General features: G+C 33.5%; 2 protein-coding genes across 7 annotated transcripts; one reads left to right on the top strand and one right to left on the bottom strand.

Annotated features, from left to right (window-relative positions):
• Positions 1 to 42: 42 nt before the first annotated feature.
• LOC122303378 (nuclear intron maturase 4, mitochondrial) lies at positions 43 to 5,317 on the bottom strand. Of its 6 annotated transcripts, none has more exons than XM_043115147.1 (4): positions 4,883 to 5,317; positions 4,245 to 4,406; positions 971 to 3,460; positions 43 to 658 (listed from the first exon to the last, which is right to left on the bottom strand). In XM_043115147.1, exons 2-3 carry the CDS (start codon positions 4,304 to 4,306, stop codon positions 1,177 to 1,179), a joined length of 2,346 nt encoding a protein of 781 aa, XP_042971081.1. In that variant the 5' UTR covers positions 4,307 to 4,406; positions 4,883 to 5,317; the 3' UTR covers positions 43 to 658; positions 971 to 1,176. The 6 variants fall into 6 exon arrangements, with proteins under 6 accessions (XP_042971081.1, XP_042971079.1, XP_042971077.1 ...); XM_043115145.1 differs by having other exon boundaries at positions 43 to 652; positions 971 to 3,491; XM_043115143.1 differs by having other exon boundaries at positions 971 to 3,491.
• A 4,297-nt stretch (positions 5,318 to 9,614) lies between these two features.
• Positions 9,615 to 10,130, top strand: LOC122304511. Its single transcript, XM_043116785.1, has 2 exons — positions 9,615 to 9,767; positions 9,852 to 10,130. Exons 1-2 carry the CDS (start codon positions 9,615 to 9,617, stop codon positions 10,128 to 10,130), a joined length of 432 nt encoding a protein of 143 aa, XP_042972719.1.
• Positions 10,131 to 22,394: the final 12,264 nt, after the last annotated feature.

Consider the following 22,394-nt stretch of genomic DNA (forward strand, 5'->3'; position numbering starts at 1 on the left):
TAAAAGAGAGCAGAAGAAAATTAGGTATTGGACATTTTGGCCTCACTTCGAATCATTCTAATTTACATCATTCAATTTCTTTGAAAATTAAGTATTTCCTTCTACGGACCAATATCATAAAATAATTTTATCCTTCTCAAGAAGCATTTACAAATAGTAGTACTAACTATAGTTATACACTCGAAGCATTACAGATAAATCAAAGACAATTGCTTTTGATATCCTCTATATGGAGAGAGACAATATCACAAGTTAGATTATTTTCCACACTGTATTCCTTGTATGTATGATTGTGCTCCAGACAACGGTAGAGGTGTCTTGCTCACCCCGTTCCTTGTTGAGCTAAAGATAGACAATAAAGTTATCCCTCACCATACAAAGGTCATGGTCGTAGCTTCTGCTCATACATACTTCCACTGCACTTCAACTTGGACACTCGTTTCTTTAATTTTGCATGGGAAAGAACAAACATGACAATAGGAACTTATCCTCTTGGCATTGCCCTCCCTGTGATACCCATCCAAAAGTTTGCATGTACTCTTGAAAAGCTCAAAGTCATTAACACCGGGCTTGGCAGGATTGCCTTGTTCTCGCTTGTGCTTTGTTAGCCCATCCCAAATAGATAATGGAGCAAAAATGTGTGCCATCTGCTCTGAAACTTGATTCCAAAAAGAGTGGTAGTGAGGAGTCATAAGAATATCAAGCGCGTATGCGATTGATGGGTTTCACATGAATATCATGCTTTCATTTGCTTTGCATTGCCAATATGTTAACATGCCTATAAAATTTTTAGCCATGCAAAGAATATTATACTTCACATTATATGCAAATCTTCAAAACTGAGAATAACAGGAAATCATTAATGCTAACAAAATTCTAAACAAAAATCTTACTGGAAACTACTTAAAAAATCTTACCGGAAACCATATCATTTTTTATGCTTCTAAAAGAGTATGATCCAAATAGTTACCTGAGAAGGTGACTTAGATTTGGAAGTTTTCCACATTTTCTTCCGGTAGCATACCAAACATTTGATCTTCCCCTGCCGACAATTGGAAACTGGTACACCAACAGAGTCCTTGGCACCTCGAATCCTCTTTTATGGTTTCTACATCAATGAGTGGTCAACAGTCCAGATATACTGCAGCTGCACAATTCTTTGAATTCACTGAGTTTTCACTTCCAGGCACCGAAATCGATGGACTGAAGTGATATATTACCGAGATATAAGTCTTTTAAATGTTGTTTACACAACCCAATCCGCCTTCTATTCAAGCTAGGATGAATACAACTTGAGAACCCTGTCTTCCAGCCTGGGAACTTCTGCCTCTCCATCACATGAAGAGTATAAACACTTGGTGCTGGAGAAGGGCACCCCATGACAAAACAATTGCAGGGCCGTGACTCAGTCACCATTCTTGCTAGAGAAAGTAAACACAAGCCACTATAAGATATCCCATACATTAAAGCCTCATCATTATCAAAAGCTTGGTTATTTGATTTCTCATATGCCATCTCCTGCTCGCCTTCTTGGGTAGACGGAATCCTGCTCAATTCTAAATCAAACCGTTTTTCTATCTCATTTTCATGCATCCGGTACTTGGCTGCTAATGTACGAATGCAAGATTTCCTAAGTTGATCAGAAATTAAGAGCTTTACTTCATTAACATTATCACACTCACTCCACCATCTAAGCCAACGGCGGACAACACCAGAAAACCAGTCAATTATTTGGATGTCATCTTGTAAAATAAGCAGAGTAGTTGTACGGGGGTACCCTTCATTTGTGGCTAGTCCATATCGTAAAAGCCTCTTCTTTATGGCATTAACAGGAGCAATAATTTCAGTGGTTGTTTCAGGGTCACATGAGAAGCTATAATTCGGCATAAGAGCAAGGATAGAAGCTGTCTCAGCAGAAACATATTCTTCTGCGCACCTCTGAAATTCATAAAAGGAGTCCTTCAGTTCTTGGGGAAGGGATGGTTCTGCAACATACTTAGAAAGGATAATTTCCTCACTCTTTGCAGCTTTGGCTTTAACATCTTGCATCCATATCTTTAGTAGGTGCTTGTACCAATGATCAGTTTCCATCCCAGCCTTACGGAGATGGGAAATTTGGCTCAAAACAGAATTACTATCAGCTAAATGCTTGATTTCAGACTCTTTAACCTTCTTCAAACCATGGCCCAGCCATTTCTTCCCAATTCTTATGGTCCCAGCATTCCATGCCTCTTGTTTTTGTAGAGCAAACAACTCAACCTTTTCTTTTAACTTGTGAACTGCTTTTACAGCAGGACTTTCTTTTATACTTCTTCTAACCAAATATCCCAGAAACCGTATCTCCTGAGGTCCCTCACATGGCGATACCTCTGTTTGATTGTCAATGTCCAAGTGCAAAGAATTCCGCAAGTAGTTTAGAATCTCAGACTTAAAACTAAGAGCAACTTCTTCAGAACCAGAGATTGCAAAAAATATCTCATCCATGAAGCGACAAGAATGAACTCTTATACCAACGTTATTTTCACTTTTGCAGTTAAGATCATTGTCTTTCAGCTGTCTCCTAAACCAACCACGCAGCATGGAATAGGAGCCATCATGATCGGTATGAAAAGAGGGATCCAAAGCTTCATATTTCATTGACAATCTGTAAAATTCACGGTCAAAAAGGTCAAGATATATATTTATTAGTATAGCAGTCAACACTCCCTCTTGCGGCAATCCGTGGCCTTTTGGAAAACCCCCAAATTCCAAATTGAGTACTTGGGCATCAAACATGCTATGAATGATAGCATACAAGCTGGGATCTTGTATCTTGCCCTCCATTATAGATACAAGCTTAGCAAGGACGCAAGTATCCAGTTTTTTATTTATGTGTACTGTAAACCACCAATCAGGATTAGAGATCTCTTTACGGATGTACTTCAGTGCTGATGAGTGTCCCCTCCCACTTCGACAGCCATGAGAAATCTTAGAAAAGTAGGGCTTGTAGATAACTTCGAGAATAATTCTGATGGCTTCCTGGACAATCTTCAACCTTACAGTGGGAAGAACAAGGGTTTCTTTATTTGCACCCTTCGTAGAGATAGAGAAGGTATTGACCTTGACATCAAAACTCCCACTACAAAGCTCTTCAGCCATGGATGAAAAATCGAATCTATCATTATTGCTTGATATATCTACATTTGAATTTAGCCTTATACAATTGTAAGCATCCTGAAGAGTGTCTGGATTGGCAATCACTTTTGTCATCAGATCTTGAAATTTCCCATCCATGTATTGCTCCTTCACCCTCTTCTTTATGCGGAGTTCACAATGCCGCTTAAGCTCCATTCGACTCTTGGGTTTTCTCTTATCAACACAAGAAGATTCTTCAACAACACATGCTAGGTTCATTGCCAATGTCATCTTTCCAGCACCCTTATTAGAGTCATCATTAACTGCTGTAGCAGAAGAATAATCTCTGAAAGGTTGCGATGTTTTAGAAGATTCACCTGTTACGAGTTATGAATGTCCTAATTTGGTCATGACAGTCTACATTCTCATGCAATAAGCTCAATAACTTAAACTTAAGGATGCCCTTTTTTTACTATTATTATTGTTTTAATTGTACTGGTTCATGAAATTTAGTATCGACTGATAAATATATAAATTCTAGAATCCCATAGGTTTGTGTGGCATGTGTTGTAGCCCATTCAACAAGAACGTCATCTAGCAATCAATGCCGGGAATTATAGCCACATCAAATGATTCAACTCAACTTAACCATTCATGTTGGCATAAAGAGGGAGGGGTGACAGAAATATATAGAAATCATACCTGCATCTTCTTCCCACAACATTTACTGGCATGATAGCCAGACCATTTGCCAGAATGAGGAGTAAATTTGAAATGAGAGCATGGGAGCTAACATAACATAACAAACCAGTTCAACTTAAAAGAGTATTGTCCCAATAACCTGAGGAGACTAACTTCAAGATTCGTATGTATACATGCATAATAAATCAAAGCAGTTTTCCAAAAGATAAAACTCCAAATATGCAACAAGAGAAGTTCGTATAGATGAAACAGTTTTACGTCTCAAATCTTAAAAAGGGATCCTTACGTGCAAAACTATCATTTTCAACTCAATTTTCTGCAATAGACAATACACAAGATGAACTCTATGCAACTGTATGAAGCACTTTGGTAGGTAATGGCTTTTGCACACCTTGAAGATAGCTGTGAAGCCAAAAATGAGAAGTTACCTATATTGATAAAAAACGACGAAATAATCTGAGTAAGGTTCGCACTTGGTCGTATGGCACATTTCAGCAAGTTTGCTTTGTAAACGCTTGGCAACCCCACAAGCCGCATTGTTCTTTCTACCGGCAGAGTACTTCAATTCTCATAGAGTAGAATTTGCATACCTTGAAAAAAGAAAAACATCAAGACTCAATACTTCAAAGCATGATCTAAGCACATAACAACGAACGGAAAAGCAGATCTGCATAATGATATAGTAGTGTTTCTGTGCACATCAAGAACATGGAAGGGAAACTGCTTACAAGAGGCACTTCAACAAACAGGTGATGTGCGAAAAAATACTTGTAAAATCATTATGTTTACAAACAGAAACCTAGGGAACAAAGACATAAGGTGGAGATTAAGTGCCTGTTTGGGATAACTGCGAGTAATAGAGCTTTTTTTCTGTAGAGCTTTGGAAAAAAGCTCTAGTACAGAAAAACAGTATTTGGAACTATTGAAAAGCCTATGATTGAATACACAGACAGCGATGATTTATGCAAAGTGCTGGCCTTGAAGGTGGCAGCCATAGACCCATATATAGATGAGTATGGAAAGCAAAAGAGAAAAATGACAAAAAGATGTCAGTAAACTCTCGTACCATAGTTAAGGGGGTTTTTTTTCTCTCCGTACACTCTCGTTGATGATTATCTCTGGCGTTTAACTACGAGATTATTATGGTTGTCTTGAAACTGATTCTTGAGGAAGGTAGCCGATGGATTCGCATAACCGAGAGAGTTGGAAGGTTACAAAAGCACTAGTCCTGGAGATGCCCACGGTGAACTGGTTCATTATAGCCCTTGGGGCATGTTTGACCGGGGTTAAAATGGAGTTCTTTGCAACCTCTCGGGACGGTAACAGAAGTTATCTTGCCCAGAAATGCTCCAATGCTCCGGGGTAGATATACTGCGCTGGTGGAATATGGCAATGGTGGCCGACAGAATTTCATCTTCATACCGGAAGATATGGAGGGAAAGGAAAATGCCATTTACAGTCGCTTTGGGGAGCGGCGGCGTAGTCGTGGTCCAACGTGCATTAATGAAACGAACCGTTTCATGAAAAAGAAATGATATTTGCAGTCGTGGTTGAGCAAGCGGCGTGCAGTCACTTTAAAAAAAATGAATTAATATGGAACCCACATGAAAAAAAAAACTAACTTTTTAATCGTGGACCCTACTTTTTTTCAAAGCGATTGCACGGCGTTTGCAATTCTACGACTGCATGTAACATTGCTCTTCATGAAAATGTTGAAAGCCTCACACTTCAATTTGAGGCTTAGTCGATTAATGAAACAGTGCGTATTTGGAATGGTATATTAACACGATTATGAAGAGAAATGTTCACAACCAGAATTTTGAATATCGTATCGGATGTTGTATAGGTTAAGGAACTGGAATGAAATATTTCGATACCAATATTGTCTCGTGCATGATTTCGGGATAGTTGATATATGAATAAATTATATATAAATTATATTCTAAAATAATAGTCTATATATGCATAAATTATACATAAATACATATATATCTAAATTATAAATAGTCTGATCTAAATTAAGGGTAAAAAAATGAGCTTACAGTTTGAGGAAAAAAAAAAAACAAGTAAAGGTCAAAATACCGGCCTGTATGGGCTGGTACGTAGGCTGGTACAGGTCGAAATATAAGCCGGTACAACCTATATTTGGGCTTATACGAAACAGGTATAATATCTATACCGGACCAGTGGCTGGTACGGTATATATAGGCCATACCGACCGGTATGGTACGGTATTTGAAACAGTGCTCACAACTCCACTTCTGCCCAAACACTTCACCCATTTCGCCTCCCCTCATCTTCTCCATCTACCCTTCCTTCTCATTTTTCCTCTGATATTCTCAATTAACCTTAACCCTTTGAACCTCACGAAGATTTACTTGCTTACTTCCTTTGAGTTGGAATGGTGCTTCATCCCCCATTTTTTTTTTTCCATTTCGCGAACATCTTCTCTTTTGCAGATCCAAGATTTCAGTTCCTCGGTTTCATTTTGCAAGTCTGGGTTCTCCTTTGGATTTCTCAATTTTGCAAGTTCCTCCTCATTTTTCTCTTTCGCAAGTCTGGGTTCTCCTTTGAATTTGTCAATTTCGCAAGTTCCTTTTCATTTTTCTCTTTCGCAAGTTTGGGTTCTCCCTAGAGTTTTCGATTTTACAAGTTTTGTCAGATTTTTTCCTTCCTCAATTTGTGTTACGAATGTCTGTTCTCCTTCCTTAATGAGAAGAGACATTGTTTCTTCTATAAATCTAGTTCCTCCTCAAAATCATTGAAACCCTAACCCTAAGCCTAACATAACTCCCGAAACCCTAACCTAACCCTAACTCTAAAACCCCAACTTTTAGATTTTGGATTTGTGCATTGGGCAATTGGCTAGAGAACCCACTCAAGCTAGGTAAGCTCCCCCTTTGATATGTGGCGAAAGATTTTATTTATTTGCATGATATTTATTTATTTATTTTGGTGAATGAATTTGTTCTTCCATTGTTTCATCTATAGGTTTCTAATTATGCAGAATTGAGAATGAATACAGTTCAAACTGCCAACCAAAGTTGAGTTTTATTTTTTCTTATCTTTGGTTTGGTAATTCCTAGGTTAATTTGGTTATGGTTGGATTGTTTTATTTATAAGCTCACTTGGATAGATTTAAATGTGTTTAAATGAGATTGAAATCCCATACCCGTGCATGATATTGTCTTTGTTTCATAAATTTCATTATTTAAGCTCACTTGGATAGATTTGAATATGTTTGAATGAGATTGAAGTGATATTACTTGCATGATATTCTCTTTGTTTGATAAATTTCTTTGTTTTGTTTATAAATTCACTTGGATAGATTTGAATATATTTAAATGAGATTGAAGTAATATTATCTTTGTTTTATAAAAATTTTTCGTTCTATTTATAAGCTCACTTGGATAGATTTGAATATGTTTAAATGAGATTGAAATCCCATATTCGTGCATGTTGTTGTCTTTGTTTCATAAATTTCTTTGTTCTGTTTGTAAGCTAACTTGGATAGATTTGATTATATTTAAATGGGATTGAAGTGATATTACTTGCATGATATTTTCTTTGTTTCATAAATTTCTTTGTTCTGTTTATAAGCTCACTTGGATAGATTTGAATATGTTTAAATGAGATTGAAATCCCATACCCGTGCATGATATTGTCTTTGTTTCATAAATTTCATTGTTCTGTTTATAAGCTCACTTGGATAGATTTGAATATGTTTGAATGAGATTGAAGTGATATTACTTGCATGATATTCTCTTTGTTTGATAAATTTCTTTGTTCTGTTTATAAGCTCACTTAGATATATTTGAATATGTTTAAATGAGATTGAAGTGATATTATTTGCATAATATTATCTTTGTTTCATAAATTTTTTTCGTTCTATTTATAAGTTCACTTGGATAAATTTGAATATGTTTAAATGAGATTGAAATCCCATACTCATGCATGATGTTGTCTTTGTTTCATAAATTTCTTTGTTCTGTTTGTAAGCTGACTTGGATAGATTTGAATATATTTAAATGGGATTGAAGTGATATTACTTGCATGATATTCTCTTTGTTTCATAAATTTCTTTGTTCTGTTTATAAGCTCACTTGGATAGATTTGAATATGTTCAAATGAGATTAAAGTGATATTACTTACATGATATTCTCTTTGTTTAATAAATTTCTTTGTTCTGTTTATAAGCTCACTTGGATAGATTTAAATATGTTTGAATGAGATTGAAGTGATATTACTTGCATAATATTCTCTTTGTTTGATAAATTTCTTTGTTCTATTTATAAGCTCACTTAGATAGATTTGAATATGTTTAAATGAGATTGAAGTGATATTATTTGCATGAAATTGTCTTTGTTTCATAAATTTCTTTGTTCTATTTATAAGCTCACTTGGATAAATTTGAATTTGTTTAAATGAGATTGAAATCCCATACCCGTGCATGATATTGCCTTTGTTTCATAAATTTCTTTGTTCTATTTGTAAGCTCACTTGGATAGATTTGAATATGTTTAAATGAGATTGAAGTGATATTATTTGCATGATATTGTCTTTGTTTCATAAATTTCTTTGTTTTGTTTGTAAGCTCACTTGGATAGATTTGAATATGTTTAAATGAGATTGAAGTGATATTACTTCCATGATATTGTCTTTGTTTCATAAATTTCTTTATTCTATTTATAAGTTCACTTGGATAAATTTGAATATGTTTAAATGAGATTGAAGTGATATTACTTCCATGATATTGTCTTTGTTTCATAAATTTCTTTGTTCTGTTTATAAGTTCACTTAGATAGATTTGAATATGTTTAAATGATATTGAAATCTCATACCTGTGAATGATATTATCTTTATTTCATAAATTTCTTTGTTCTGTTTATAAGCTCACTTGGATAAATTTAAATATGTTTAAATGAGATTGAAGTGATATTACTTGCATGATATTCTCTTTGTTTCATAAATTTTTTTGTTCTGTTTATAAGCTCATTTGAATAGATTTGAATATATTTAAATGGGATTGAAGTGATATTATTTGTATGATATCATCTTTGTTTCATAAATTTTTTTTGTTCTCTTTATAAGCTCACTTGGATAGATTTGAATATATTTAAATGAGATTGAAATCCCATACGCGTGCATGATATTGTCTTTGTTTCATAAATTTCTTTATTTTGTTTGTAAGCTTAGTTAGATAGATTTGAATATATTTAAATGCAATTGAAGTGATATTACTTGCATGATATTCTTTTTGTTTCATAAATTTCTTTGTTCTGTTTATAAGTTCGCTTAGATACATTTGAATATGTTTAAACGAGATTGAAGTGATATTACTTGCATGATATTCTCTTTACTTCATAAATTTCTTTTTTATGTTTATAAGCTCACTTGGATAGATTTGGATATGTTTAAATGAGATTGAAGTGATATTATTTGCATGATATTGTCTTTGTTTCATAAATTTCTTTATTCTGTTTATAAGTTCACTTAGATAGATTTGAATATGTTTAAATGATATTGAAATCTCATACCCGTACATGATATTGTCCTTGTTTCATAAATTTCTTTGTTCTGTTTTTAAGCTCGCTTGGATATATTTGAATATGTTTAAATGAGATTGAAGTGATATTGCTTGCATGATATTCTCTTTATTTCATAAATTTCTTTGTTTTGTTTATAAGCTCACTTGGATATATTTAAATATGTTTAAATGAGATTGAAATCCCATACCCATGCATGATATTCTCTTCATAAATTTCTTTTTTCTGGTAGATATTCATAAATATGTTAAAATGTCGTCATCACCTTTGTCTTCTTCATCCGTTGGTAAACGTATTTTGAGTCAACCATTTTGCTTCTGTGAGGCTGGGGCCACACTGAGATATTCAAATATTCCCAGAAATCCAGAACAACCCTTCTTAAGCTATCCAAAGTACAACAATGAGGTAAAACATTTCAATACATGTAATCATAGTCTCACATTTATCTGTAAGTACATCTAACATTTTTTAAATGTGTAAAATGAGCAGGGCTTATCATATTGCAAGTTCTTCAAGTGGGTGGATAGTACTTTGGACATAGAGCAAGAAATTCAAGAAATAAAAAATGAATTATTAAGGAAGGAGGAACAGCTGAAAATGGATAAGATTGAGTTCCAAAAGCGAGCCAATGCGATCAAGAAGATGTTATCCAATATACTTGAGGAGGTTCGGAAGCAAGATGCTGAAAACAGGCGGAAACGCACACCACTCAATCTGTATTGTGCTATGGCCATTGTTGTTTCACGTTACTTTCTGTTGTCTAAGTGATTTCAGACTAGTGTTTTTAAGTTTTTAAAGAATGTATTTTAAATTACTATGAACTGGGAAGCTATATTTGTATTGCCTTTGTATTGTTATTCAGTCGAATGCTAACTAAGTTATTTGTGTCTCTGACTTTTTTAATAGTCCCATTCGCTTCTCTATTACATTCAACTAAACGGGATTTTTGTGGATTGAGGCCGTGATTATGTGTATTATGGACTGTTGTCAACCGCATCTTTCCCTCGACTCTTAAGGTATTAATCCTTGCCTTACAATTCATCTTTCCCATTGGATGAGGGTTGGCTACATTGGAACTCCTATTCTGGGTCTTCCTTCCCTGTGCACACCCAAGGGAGACATATCTGACACATTGATTCTCTAACCTCTCACTCCTTTGGATCATGACCCCAAACCCATATTTTTTAGCATAATGCTTATAATAGCTCAGCAAATTTTCAAACGAATTGAACTACATCCCCGACTTGGGTTCTTCAATGATATCATCACCATCCGATGATGGACCTACCTGTAGTGTACAAGTAGTGCCATCATCGGTTTACTGTTCATCTGGTCTATCCAACAAAATTTCTTCATCAACTCTAGCGGAAGTACATGGCTCTTCAGTTTCCAGACAATTGAGTCTCTCTTCTTGACCAACTCTTGCGCTTGTTCCAGAGCTTGTACTGATAAATGGCCTCAAAGGTCTCATCCCATATTGAAATGGGTAACCAATGTTCTGCTTAAAAGTAACAATGAAAACATTGAAACTACTTCAAAAATTATTAACTTATAACTAAAAATCCATAACGTAGAAGTTGAATAACCACCTGAATGTTGCTTGGATTTTGGTTGCCAGCTGGATATTGCAAAAAAGTTGGTAACCATGCAGGCATTGGTCCAAAGTAACGGTGCATGTAATTTGTAAACTTTACTAAACTAGTTTCAGGGATGTCCTAACATAAAAATAATAATGATAATTAGGATGCTAAACTATAATAGCAATAAGTATTTTAATTCTAAAATAACATACTGAAGTGGAGGAGATTTGAGCTAGATGGTGTTAGGGAAGACGGGTGTTCTTCCTCTTTTTCCATGCCCTGTGCAAGTTGTTCAATATCCAAGATTAGTCTTTAATAAGTTTTCAAGAAAATTAATTCTATCGACCAAGAGAGAGAGTGGAGACTAATCTTGTATATACTTCTTCTAAGAAAAGAAAATAAAACAATACTACATGAGATTGTTTTTTTATATACTTTTAAAGAACATAGAATACAATGTGCATCGAAAACAAACACATCAATAAAAATCCAGCTTATCTAAGAGAGGCAATATTTTCTTTGATATTTCTAAACATTTCATAGCGTGCTCTTGGATTAAAAAAAAAAAAAAAAAAAAAACAAGTTTACATCTACTTATACAACAACAAAAAAAAAAAAAAAAAAAAAAAACAAAACAACCACAACCACAATATTTAACGACGACTAAACCACAATAATTAAACCACAATATGGAACCAAAAAATTAATATTTTCAGCCAAGAAATTTCTATATATTTAACTATATGCAATGCAAAAATCTTATATTTAACAATAACTAAATCACAACATGCTTGATTGTTTATCACAGTGACCAAAATCATCATAAACATGTTAATTAGACTCAATAGCTTCACATATAAATTACATAAACAACCAAGGCAACAAAAATTAGTAAACCAACTAGAAACATGACATCCGCTGTTCATCCAACTAGAACATATATTTAACAATAACTAAACCACAATAATTAAACCACAATATTTAACCTGAAAATTAATATAATTAATATTTTTAGCCAAGAAATTTCTACATATCCAATTGTATGCAATGCAAAATTCTTATATTGTTATGTTAATCACTACATGCTTGATTGTTTATCAATGACTGATATTTATTTAAGCAAATGTAACTCTTATTGCAAATTGAAGAATGAATGCGTTTCTACAGATTAAACTCACGAATATGACCCATGCAGATGACCTACACATGGAGCTAACCCATGAAATGGCTAACCCACGAAGCTAATCCGAAATCTTGGTCCACGAACCTGGCCCAAACCAAGCCCATGAAACTTACCCAAACCAAGCCCACGAATCTGACCCAAACCAAACCCACGACGCTAACCCAAACCAAGCCCATGGAGCTGACCCAACCCAATTCACGGCCTTGACCCACACCAATGAACGCCCCACCCAATCCGTTTCTAAACCTACACAAGGAATAAACCCGTTTCAAGAATTGACAAGCTAGAGCTTCTTGGATCTGTCTCTCACCATCAAAGTAGAAGCGAGAAATATTGAAAAGTGAAATGGCTAAAAGCCATTCTGTATTTTGGCATTTTTTAAAAAATAAATAAATAACAGCTAACGTGGTCTAACACCATGTAAGTCGACTGCACCCCGTTTATATTTGACGACTGTCTATCTATAGAAGTATTGGGAGGGAAAAGGGTGGAACAAAATGGTGACTGCACTCTGGGCAGCTTACATCAGCTGGGGGAAAGGAGAGAAAGGATGGGCTGTCAAGGTCTCAAAACTCAACCCACAGTGAATTGGTACAAAATTCAAAACTCAACACCCAACACACAAGGGTTTCGAAAATTTTATCATTCCAAAATTTTAATTTTATCTCTTCTCATCTTATTTTCTTTTTAAATATTATTCAAACACAAATATCTTCAAATTAATCATTATAATCTTTTCAAATTAATCATTACAAATTTCTCAAACTTTCAAACAAAAAATAAAAAATAATTCAACTTTTTTAAATCTTCCATAAAAAATAATATTATAAAACTATATTTTAAAAATATTTTAATTTTATAATATTTTTTATGGAACTTTTTATCTATTCTTTCCCAAAATCCAAAATGTATTCAATTCAAACTATTTTACTATTATTTACAAATCATCTTATTACTCTTCACAAAATTATTATCTCATCTTATTCTCCTTCGTCTTATGCAGAGATGGTTCAGTCATCAAGGCTAGCTGCCGACAGTCACAAAGCACATGGAGGTACAAAAGCAGTGGTACTGAAGATGTGCGTATACTTGACTTCGCCTATTATCAATAAAATTTCTTATTTACTGATAAAAATATATATACATAAATTATGTCACCAAAGATGTATACATCCGCAAGTTTGGTGCCTTAGATAATACCAAAGTAATAAATAGTAATAGAATATTTTTAAAATATTATAATATTCAAACTAGCCTTTAAACTCCTTCAAATACAACAACATGTTAAAACATGAGGGAATAACACCCTTCCCAAACAACCCCATGTAAAATTTAGAAATGGATGATTAAAAGTCATCCAAGCATCAATGCCACCTAGAATCAATCATTTGTCATACTCATTATAGCATGCGAGTAATGGAACCTGGCAAAGAAAAGATTTTGATAACCAAGCAGCCTTTTATATGAGTTTCTCGTAAAATTTGAAAGCATGTAGGAATGCTTAAGGGAGGAAACAGCACTTGAAAACAGCCTATGATCTCCTGAACTATTTTGAAAGTTGCAGGCTCCTCTAAATAAATTTTTCCAAGATTATACTGTTTGGGATCAAAGGCCAATAGCGAATATCAGCAATCGAGGTACATAAGAATTTATAATTACTTGTGCAGGTAAACATTGACATGGATATTGCAAGAATCCATTCAAATTAAGCTACAACAATTTCGGAGTTATTGGTGACATTGGAATACAACCGGACAGCTGCTGCATCATTGCTCGAGAAACCAGAAGTTACACCTAAAATTCACATATGCAATAAATTCCACCTTCCCTCGAGAAACCCGAAAGAAAAACATTATAGAACAGAGCATAAAACTTCTAGAATTGAAAAAAAAAAGTAATTAGTATGAGTTTAAAAGATCTTCAGTAATTTGGCATACCAAATTGCGCACGAGGGAGGATGGGGGGTGTTAGATATTCCTTACCTCCTACGTGAACGTAGTGGCTGAAACTTGATCGGCGGCACCATGTAGAAAGTGAAGAGAGAAAATACAAGCTTGGGCTCCTTGTTTCAGTGTTATTAGTATCATCTCTATCAATTAGAAAAAATACCCACCCCTGGTCTTTAATGGGTCAGGGCCGTATTCCCGTTCAGGTCTTCGGTCATTTTTTTTAAATGCCCACTTGGACATCTTTGCTCCCATTACACCCATAAATTGCCAGAAACTTGAGCATTTCCCGTCCAGTCTAGGCCCTTACAACTCCACGCCGCCAACTTGCAAGGATCATGCTGGACCATCAATAAAATTATTTTATTTTTCATTTTTCTTCCAATTATATTTTTTGGTTATTAATTTTTTTTTCTTCCAATTATATTTGGTAAACTATTTTTTTTTTAAATCAAAAAATGCATTCTAAATATTAATCACACTACTAGCCATCAGCCAATACAAGAGATTGAATACAAGAAGCAACACAATCTACATCTATGAATTCAATCTCCAAAATCACAGCTTCTCTAGCTAGTTGATGAGCAAGACCATTGCACTCCCTCTTAACATGCTGAAATTTTCAACTAGAATCAACAAGTAGAGTTGAAAGTCTGAAAGAAGACAACTAAGCTTCCTTGCATTGGGTTCCATTCATGAAACAACTTGTACCACCTGACCTCAATCCCTTTCAAATAATAAATAATCTGGGCCAAGATCCTAACAAAATAAAGTAGCAGCAAGTAGTCCCTTGGCTTCAGCAATTGATGGGTTTGCACAATAAAACATTGGCTTAATCAAACTTGTAGGAACAACACCAATACAATTTATAAGAATCACACAAATTCCAATCTTATTATAGTCATCCTTGGTAGCCACATCCCAATTCACTTTATTCTAGGTAGGATGAAGAGTTGTCCAATGTAAAGCAGCAGGACTTGCAATAGGTCTAGACACAAGTGTGTGCTGCATTACATCCATAAAATCCTTATATACTTGAACAGCTTGCCTATAAACAAAAGATGGTAATTGAAAGCAACCATCATGAATGAAAATATTCCTTCTAAACCAAATTGATTGAGCTAAGATGGCAAAAAACACCAGGTCCTGTTGTATTAGTCTCTTATACATTTGTTCAACCACACTACCAAATTAAATCAGTTGCTGTGATGGTAGATTTTTGGAGAGCTTGCGAACCTAGGAGCCAAACATCCCTTATTAAGGGGCATGTTCATAAAATATGGCTTGGGGTCTCTTCTTCAATCAAGCAAATAGGGCATAAAGAGTCAGCGACCACATGTCTCGATCTGTTATGTAAATTGACTTTGGTAGGCAAGGCATCAATCCAAGCATGCCAAAGAAAAATCCTAAATGCATTAGGAGTTTGCAATGATTGGAGCTTCTTCCAAAATCTCCCATGCTAGCCTTGGTTAGAAGACTCTCCAGTAGACCATGTTGAGATTTGCCTCGGCTAGTGATAAACACTCCTAACTAAAAATAAGCCATTAGCAGTTCCTTTCCATATTAATTTACTGGACATCAAACTAATGGGAAGCTTTAAGATTTCCTTAAGGTCTGCCTCATTAAAGATAGCATGAATTAGTTCTAGACTCCACCACCTAGCTCGTGTATCAATGAGGTAAACAACCACAACATTCTTAGGTAACACAGATACGAGAGATTGAACTTCAGAAAAATTTTTCCTTGGCAACCACTTATCCTTCCAAACCTTGATCTAAGTCTCATCACCAATTCTCTATATAAGGCCCTCATTTAGCAAGGACTAGGAGACTGACCGGAAGATACTCCTCCATATGTAAGAAGTCCTATGGCCCAAATCAGCATGCAAAATGTTGTGTTAGGAAAATACTTTGCCTTAAATAGGGGTGTAAAAAAAACTAAAAAATTAGTTGAACCGGACCGAACCGGTGAGCTCGGTTCGGTTTTTAAGCGATCCAGTGTGGTGTCGGTTTTTAAGAATTGAAACCAGTTCTAAACCGGTGCGATACTAGTTTTCATATTTTAAAAATCGATTTAAACCGAACCGGACCGGTATATATATTTATAATTTTTATATTATGTTATATATTATATAATAAATTACTAATTAATATAACATAAAATTATAATCTTATTATTTAAGTTTATTAATCTTATAACATAAAATTAATATAACATGCTATATAATATAGAAATAGTTTTATAATTTTTAATATAACATTTGATATAACATATAAATTTTAATTTTACAATATAAAATTAATATAATACAAAATTTTAATCTTAATTTTAAACATTAACATTATTATTAAATTATTAATATAAACTTACTTTTGATATTGTTGCCCAGATGACTAACACAAGAGGGGGGGTGAATTGAGTTGTATTAAAAAAATAACAATTATAAATCAAATATATAATATAAAATATAAACAAAATATGAAATAACAATAAATATAAAGAGTAAGGGTAAGAGAGAAACAAACTCAATATGTTGACGAGGTTCGGCCCCACTACATACGTCATCGCCTCAAGCTCCCCCTGAGGATTTCTAAATTCACTATTCAACCTCTTTCAGATGGAGATAGAAACCTATTACACTTTTGAACAACACCGCTACAAAGGATCCGTGTAGAACACCCTCTACACTTGCAATCACCTTACACGTGGTGATTCAACTATTTCCCGTGTAGAATACTTTCTACATGCATAAGGGTTATACACACCCTTTTCTGATATAAAAGCTGCTAGTAGGTAAGTTATCAAAAAACACTCCTCAATGAATGAAATAAGAACAATATAGTGCAAACTATATATCTCAAAATGAACAAAGATTAAGGCTCAATGCTTAGAGAAGAGAGAATGAAAGCTTTGAATGAATGTTGTATGCTCTTGGTATTGTGAATGTGAAGCTCTCACATGATCTATTTATAGGCATATGAGACTTCATATTCAAATTTAAAAAGATTCACATGTCAAAGACAACATCATTCACTTTTTCAAAAAATTCAAATAAAAGGTTCTTCTTTTTCAATTGTCAAAGACAACATCATTCATTTTTCAAAAACTTCAAACCTAATCTTTTACTTTTGGCATATGAAAAAAGGAGCACACTTTACTTTTCAAATATTTCAAATCTAATCTTTTACTTTTTGCATATGACAAAAGGAGCACACTTTACTTTTCAAAAAATTCAAACCTAATCTTTTATTTTTTGCATATGACAAAATGAGCACACTTTACTTTTCAAATATTTCAAACAAAATCATCTACTTTTTGCATAAGTCAAAAAAAGCATCAATCACTTTTGAAAATATTCAAATAATGTGAAAGATGACAATCAATCATCTTTAATATTTTCAAAATTCAACCATTTAATCAAGACATGCACATGTAAAAGATGATAATCAATCATGTTTCAAAATTTTCAAATTTAATTTTCAAAAATATTCATGCACATGTGGAAAATGTATTTTAATGCTTTATGATAAAATATTAATTTTGAGCATTAATCCTAATTTCGAATTTTGAAGAGATTTACAACATTACTCTATAACTTTAATGTGAACTTGTTCCCTTCTTGCTCATACTTGTTTCCTTGATGTGCTTGACTCCATTGTGTAGACAACTTGAACTTGAGACTTCTTTATTCTTTGAATTCATTTGTTATCATCAAAATTCACGTATAGATATATAATTACACAAATCTTGAAACCTTGGGTTCAACAAATATATATATATATATATATATATATATATCAATAATAAATATATTTTTTGCACAATAAATTATAATATATATTTTTTATAAATACATTTTTACACATTTAATCATATATACTCATATAAATAGTTTAGATCTTATATAGACTATAGTTAAATTCAATACTATACTAATATATGTTAATTATAATAAAACAATGTATTTATATTATAATTTAAACATACTAATAGTTTAGTATATGTAAACATATTATAATTATTAACATAGATAATCCGTAAAATCGAATCAAATTGGATCAAAACTAGAAAAATCGGAAGTTTTGGTTTCAGTAGTGAATCGATCCGGTATCAGTTCTTAAAATTTCAAAACCAGTATTTATCGGAGCTCAAAAAGGTACAAAATTGGACTAAACTGGACCGGTTATACCCCTATCCTTAGATATCCTGCTTGAAAGAGAACTAGGAAACATATGAACCTCCATGCTTCCTTGGCTATAAGAGCTAGATTAAAGCATTGCAGATCCCTAAAACCAAGTCCACCATATGATTTCCTAGAACTCAACAGATCCCAGCTTTTCCAATGAATTTTAGATTGACTATCCTGATGACCCCACCAAAATTTAGCAAAATGAGAGTTTAGTTGTCTACAAAGAGACTTAGGTAGCAAGAACACACTCATGATATAGGTTGGAGTAGCTTGTAATACAACTTTAATAAGAATCTCTTTCCCAACTTGTGAAAGAAATTTGTTCTTCCAATTACCAAGCCTTTGCCAACCCTCTCCACAATCTGAATTGAACAATGAGGAAGGGAAGACCTAAGTATTTATCCAAGTTTGAAGATGCTTTCAATCTTGCCACCTCCTATAATGTACTTTTTAGTTACTAGTTTCGTATTTATGATGAAGAACAAAGAGGTCTTGTCTCTTGCAAGTTGCTGGCCAAATGCAGCTTCATACACTACAAGAATTTGATTCAAGATTGTTCATTCATGCATAGTCTGCAAAAAACAAATGGTTCATTTTAATCTGTCTTCTATCTAATGCAAGTCTAGAAATGAGCCCTTGTTGTTCTACAACATGCAATTGAGAACTCAATGCAATTGACACAGGATAACCTTGTCTCAACCCCCTCTATGCTTTAAACCTGTCATAAGGGACATCATTCACTAATGCTCATAGAAGCAAGTAAACATCCATGGGGAGATGGAAGCTGGAGATGTAATCCAACAGTTTATGTATCGTTGTGAAAAACTGTGGATCTCAAGTGGAATGCCATCTTTCCACAGTAAGGCAAGATTTCCACATCGACCAACACCATCAACATTGTAAAGACATTGAAAGTCCAACACATGCTTCAACTTACCTAACTTTGTATTATGTACCTTAGTTTTCATTAAGAATAAAAGATTAGGCTTTTTATCTTTAACCATAAGGTTAAGGTCATAAACTGTAACAACCCGCTAGAAATTCAATTGTGGAATTTCTTTTGACCTTAAGAACCTCGTGAAAATTCCGTAAGTTTACAGGAATCGACTAATCGCATAGGTTTTAGCCTGTCAACATAGTTAGTGTTATCACTCACTATGGTGCCAGAAATGCGATTTTAATTATTTGAGATAGTTAGAAGTGTCAGAATACATTATAGTCTACACCACTAGGCTTAATTGAATATTTAGGATTTTTCAGTACTAAGTTTATTACGTTTATTTTTGGAGTGAATAGTAATCTCGGTAAACGTACTAAACACAGTGTTTTCAAAATCACAGTGTGAAATGTCCAAATTAGGTTAGCGAAATTTTATTTGAATACTTGGCAAGATCTTAACCACACATAATGAATAGTATTAGATACTTAGCACAAAGAGAAACCATTAGATGGAATTGTGAAGGAAATCAAGGTGTGAGATCATGACACCTAAGCAAAATACACATTTGGAAAATATCTTAAGAACATAGATTTAAAATACACATGAAAAGATTTTAACCACCTTACTCTTCCAAGTCTACTCCACATTTAGAAAATATTTTAAGCTAATTTTGTGGATATTATTGGGTAAAAATATTTTGAGTTGATTTTTGTAGATATTATTAGGTAAGAGAGTCCTACACTCCACTCTCACTCCGGTAAGAGAGTCCTACACTTAACTCTCACTTCGGGTAAGAGAGTCCTACACTTAACTCTCACTCCAGCCTCATCTCTTCCATATCTTATCCACAAGTATCTCCAGCCACCCCTCCCCACGAAATTATCTTCATTTATGCTTTCCATTGAAAGAATACCAAACACTCTCTCTCGGACAGTTTTTAGGAGTTCTTTTGCACACCCATTTCGAAGCTTTTGTAAGTGTTTTATCATAAAGTCTCCTTCATATAAGTTGTTCCTCTTTGAGTCTAGTTTTCGTAGATGTATTTTTTGTATCATTCCATGGTCATTTGGTCAGTCAAAAGTATTTTTAACCATGGAAAGGTCATTCTGGGCGTGAATCTGGAGAGTATGTTATAGTTTGGAGTTTTTGACCAAGCTAATGGATAGATATTGGTCCGAAATTTTTATGGAGTATTGTTAACATGTATATATGACTATTGGTTGAAGATTTTTGCATGATTAAAGGTTTTGATGAAATATTTTCTTAGATTTAGAAACTTAGAAACTGGAAGAGGAAAAACAGTTTCTGTTTTGAGAAAGTTTAACTCTTTGGTGGTCTAAACCTATTCTAATGACTTTAATAATTTTATTGGAGGATACTAAGTATCTTATATACATGTTATATTATTATTTTGAAGATATTTGATGTTAGTTTCAAAGATATGAAATTTTATGCAAAGAGATATTCAAATAAGCCAAAGTATGGATATTCTTGGCTAAATTTATGTTTTGGTTAATTTCTAACCATGTGATCTTGAATTAGAAGCTTATATATGTTTTAGGACATCTTTTTAAATCATGTGATGGTTTGGTTTGAAGATCATATAATTATAAGTCATAGATCAAGAGATTTATCAAAACTAGTTGAGGAAAAAGTTTATGTTTTTGGACTAAGTGTAAAACCAAAAACTCCAAATGTTATTTTGTGATTTTGGTGACTTTAGTTTGATGATTTAAAGCATGGTTGATGTTAGGATGATATTATTAATATGTTAGAAGTAAGATTTGATTTTTGAAATTCTTGGAGATGTTTTGATTTAAGGTCAAAACTTGTGATTCAAGTGCTTGGATCTTTTTACAAAAAAGTTTGGTGTTAATTATTAGCTTTTTCTAAATAGATGTTTTAAGTATGGTTTTGAACTTAGAATTGGAAGATGTTTGTTGCAAAATTTTGGTTTAAGCATGAGTTTTGAAGTTGGAAGGAATTGCAACAAAAATCAAGGGAAATGGCCTATGGATGTTTCGGCCATAGTGTGTTTTTCATAATTGTGTTTTGTTTTAAATTTTTCTGAGTTGATATTTAAGTTTAGAACAAAATTTATATGAGGAATGTAAATTTTGGAAACTTTTGGAATTAGTATACAAAATCCTTAAGTTATGGGTAAAACGGTCATTTTCCCACATGTAGAGAGTAAAATGAAAATTTTACTCTTTAAGTTAGTATTTTCCATATTTCAAATTATTAGTGATTTAGTTCTAACTTTTAGAATCACTAATTACAGTTCCTCGTGATCGCACTTGAAGTTTTATAAGAAACGCGGAGATCAAGGTAAGTTAGCTTTTAACTTACTAGCAGTCTACTGTGTATGTGTGCTAAGTAAAGGAACTACAGTGTATGTATGTGTGTTATCATATATGTCAAACCATGCCAAGTTATCACGTAATTGTCTATTATACAGAATTTATTCTGTCATCAAATTTTTATCTGTTACATAATATATTCTGTCATGTATTACTGTACCTTACAAGTACGTCATGCTAAGTATTGCTATCTATTACATGTATATCAAGTCATGTAATATTCACTGTTGCAAGTATGTCATGTTAAATATGTTGTCTATTATATGTTATACCATGTTACGAAATATTTCTATCTCAAGTTGGTCATGTATTTCAAGTTATGTTCAAGTCACGTTATGTTACGTCAGGGCTTCAGTCCTTTCGTATTCCAATCACGTTTCATCTTGATTACTTATGTATGGGGTCACAGCAATTGTGGCGCATATACTACGTGAGACACAGCAATTGTGACACGTAGAATACATGGGGCCACAACAACTGTGGAGTATGTATTTTTCATATTAAGTCAAGTTCGTGTAGAATACATGGGGCCACAACAACTGTGGAGTATGTATTTACACGTAGAATACATGGGGCCACAACAACTGTGGAGTATGTATTTTTCATGTTAAGTCAAGTTTGTGTAGAATACATGGGGCTACAACAACTGTGGAGTACGTATTTATACGTAAAATACATGGGGCCACAACAACTGTGGAGTATGTATTTTTCATGTTAAGTCAAGTTTCAGATCAAGTTCATGTCAAGTCAAGTTCAGTTCATGTTTCAATTTAAGTTATGTCAATTATGCTATGTTGTACGCCAAGTTATGCTTTAATTACTTATGAATTTAAT

This window comes from Carya illinoinensis, chromosome 3 (genome assembly GCF_018687715.1).
Source record: "Carya illinoinensis cultivar Pawnee chromosome 3, C.illinoinensisPawnee_v1, whole genome shotgun sequence".
In the NCBI taxonomy this organism is placed as follows: domain Eukaryota; kingdom Viridiplantae; phylum Streptophyta; class Magnoliopsida; order Fagales; family Juglandaceae; genus Carya; species Carya illinoinensis.

Bases quoted from the DNA above. Each gene is read 5' to 3' on its own strand.
- LOC122303378 (XM_043115145.1), bottom strand. From the start codon at position 4,353: ATGCGGCTTGTGGGGTTGCCAAGCGTTTACAAAGCAAACTTGCTGAAA. The intron at 3,492-4,244 runs GTAACTTCTCAT...AACTCGTAACAG, and splicing joins GTCGTTTTTTATCAATATAG to GTGAATCTTCTAAAACATCG.
- LOC122304511 (XM_043116785.1), top strand. From the start codon at position 9,615: ATGTCGTCATCACCTTTGTCTTCTTCATCCGTTGGTAAACGTATTTTG. The intron at 9,768-9,851 runs GTAAAACATTTC...TAAAATGAGCAG, and splicing joins ATCCAAAGTACAACAATGAG to GGCTTATCATATTGCAAGTT.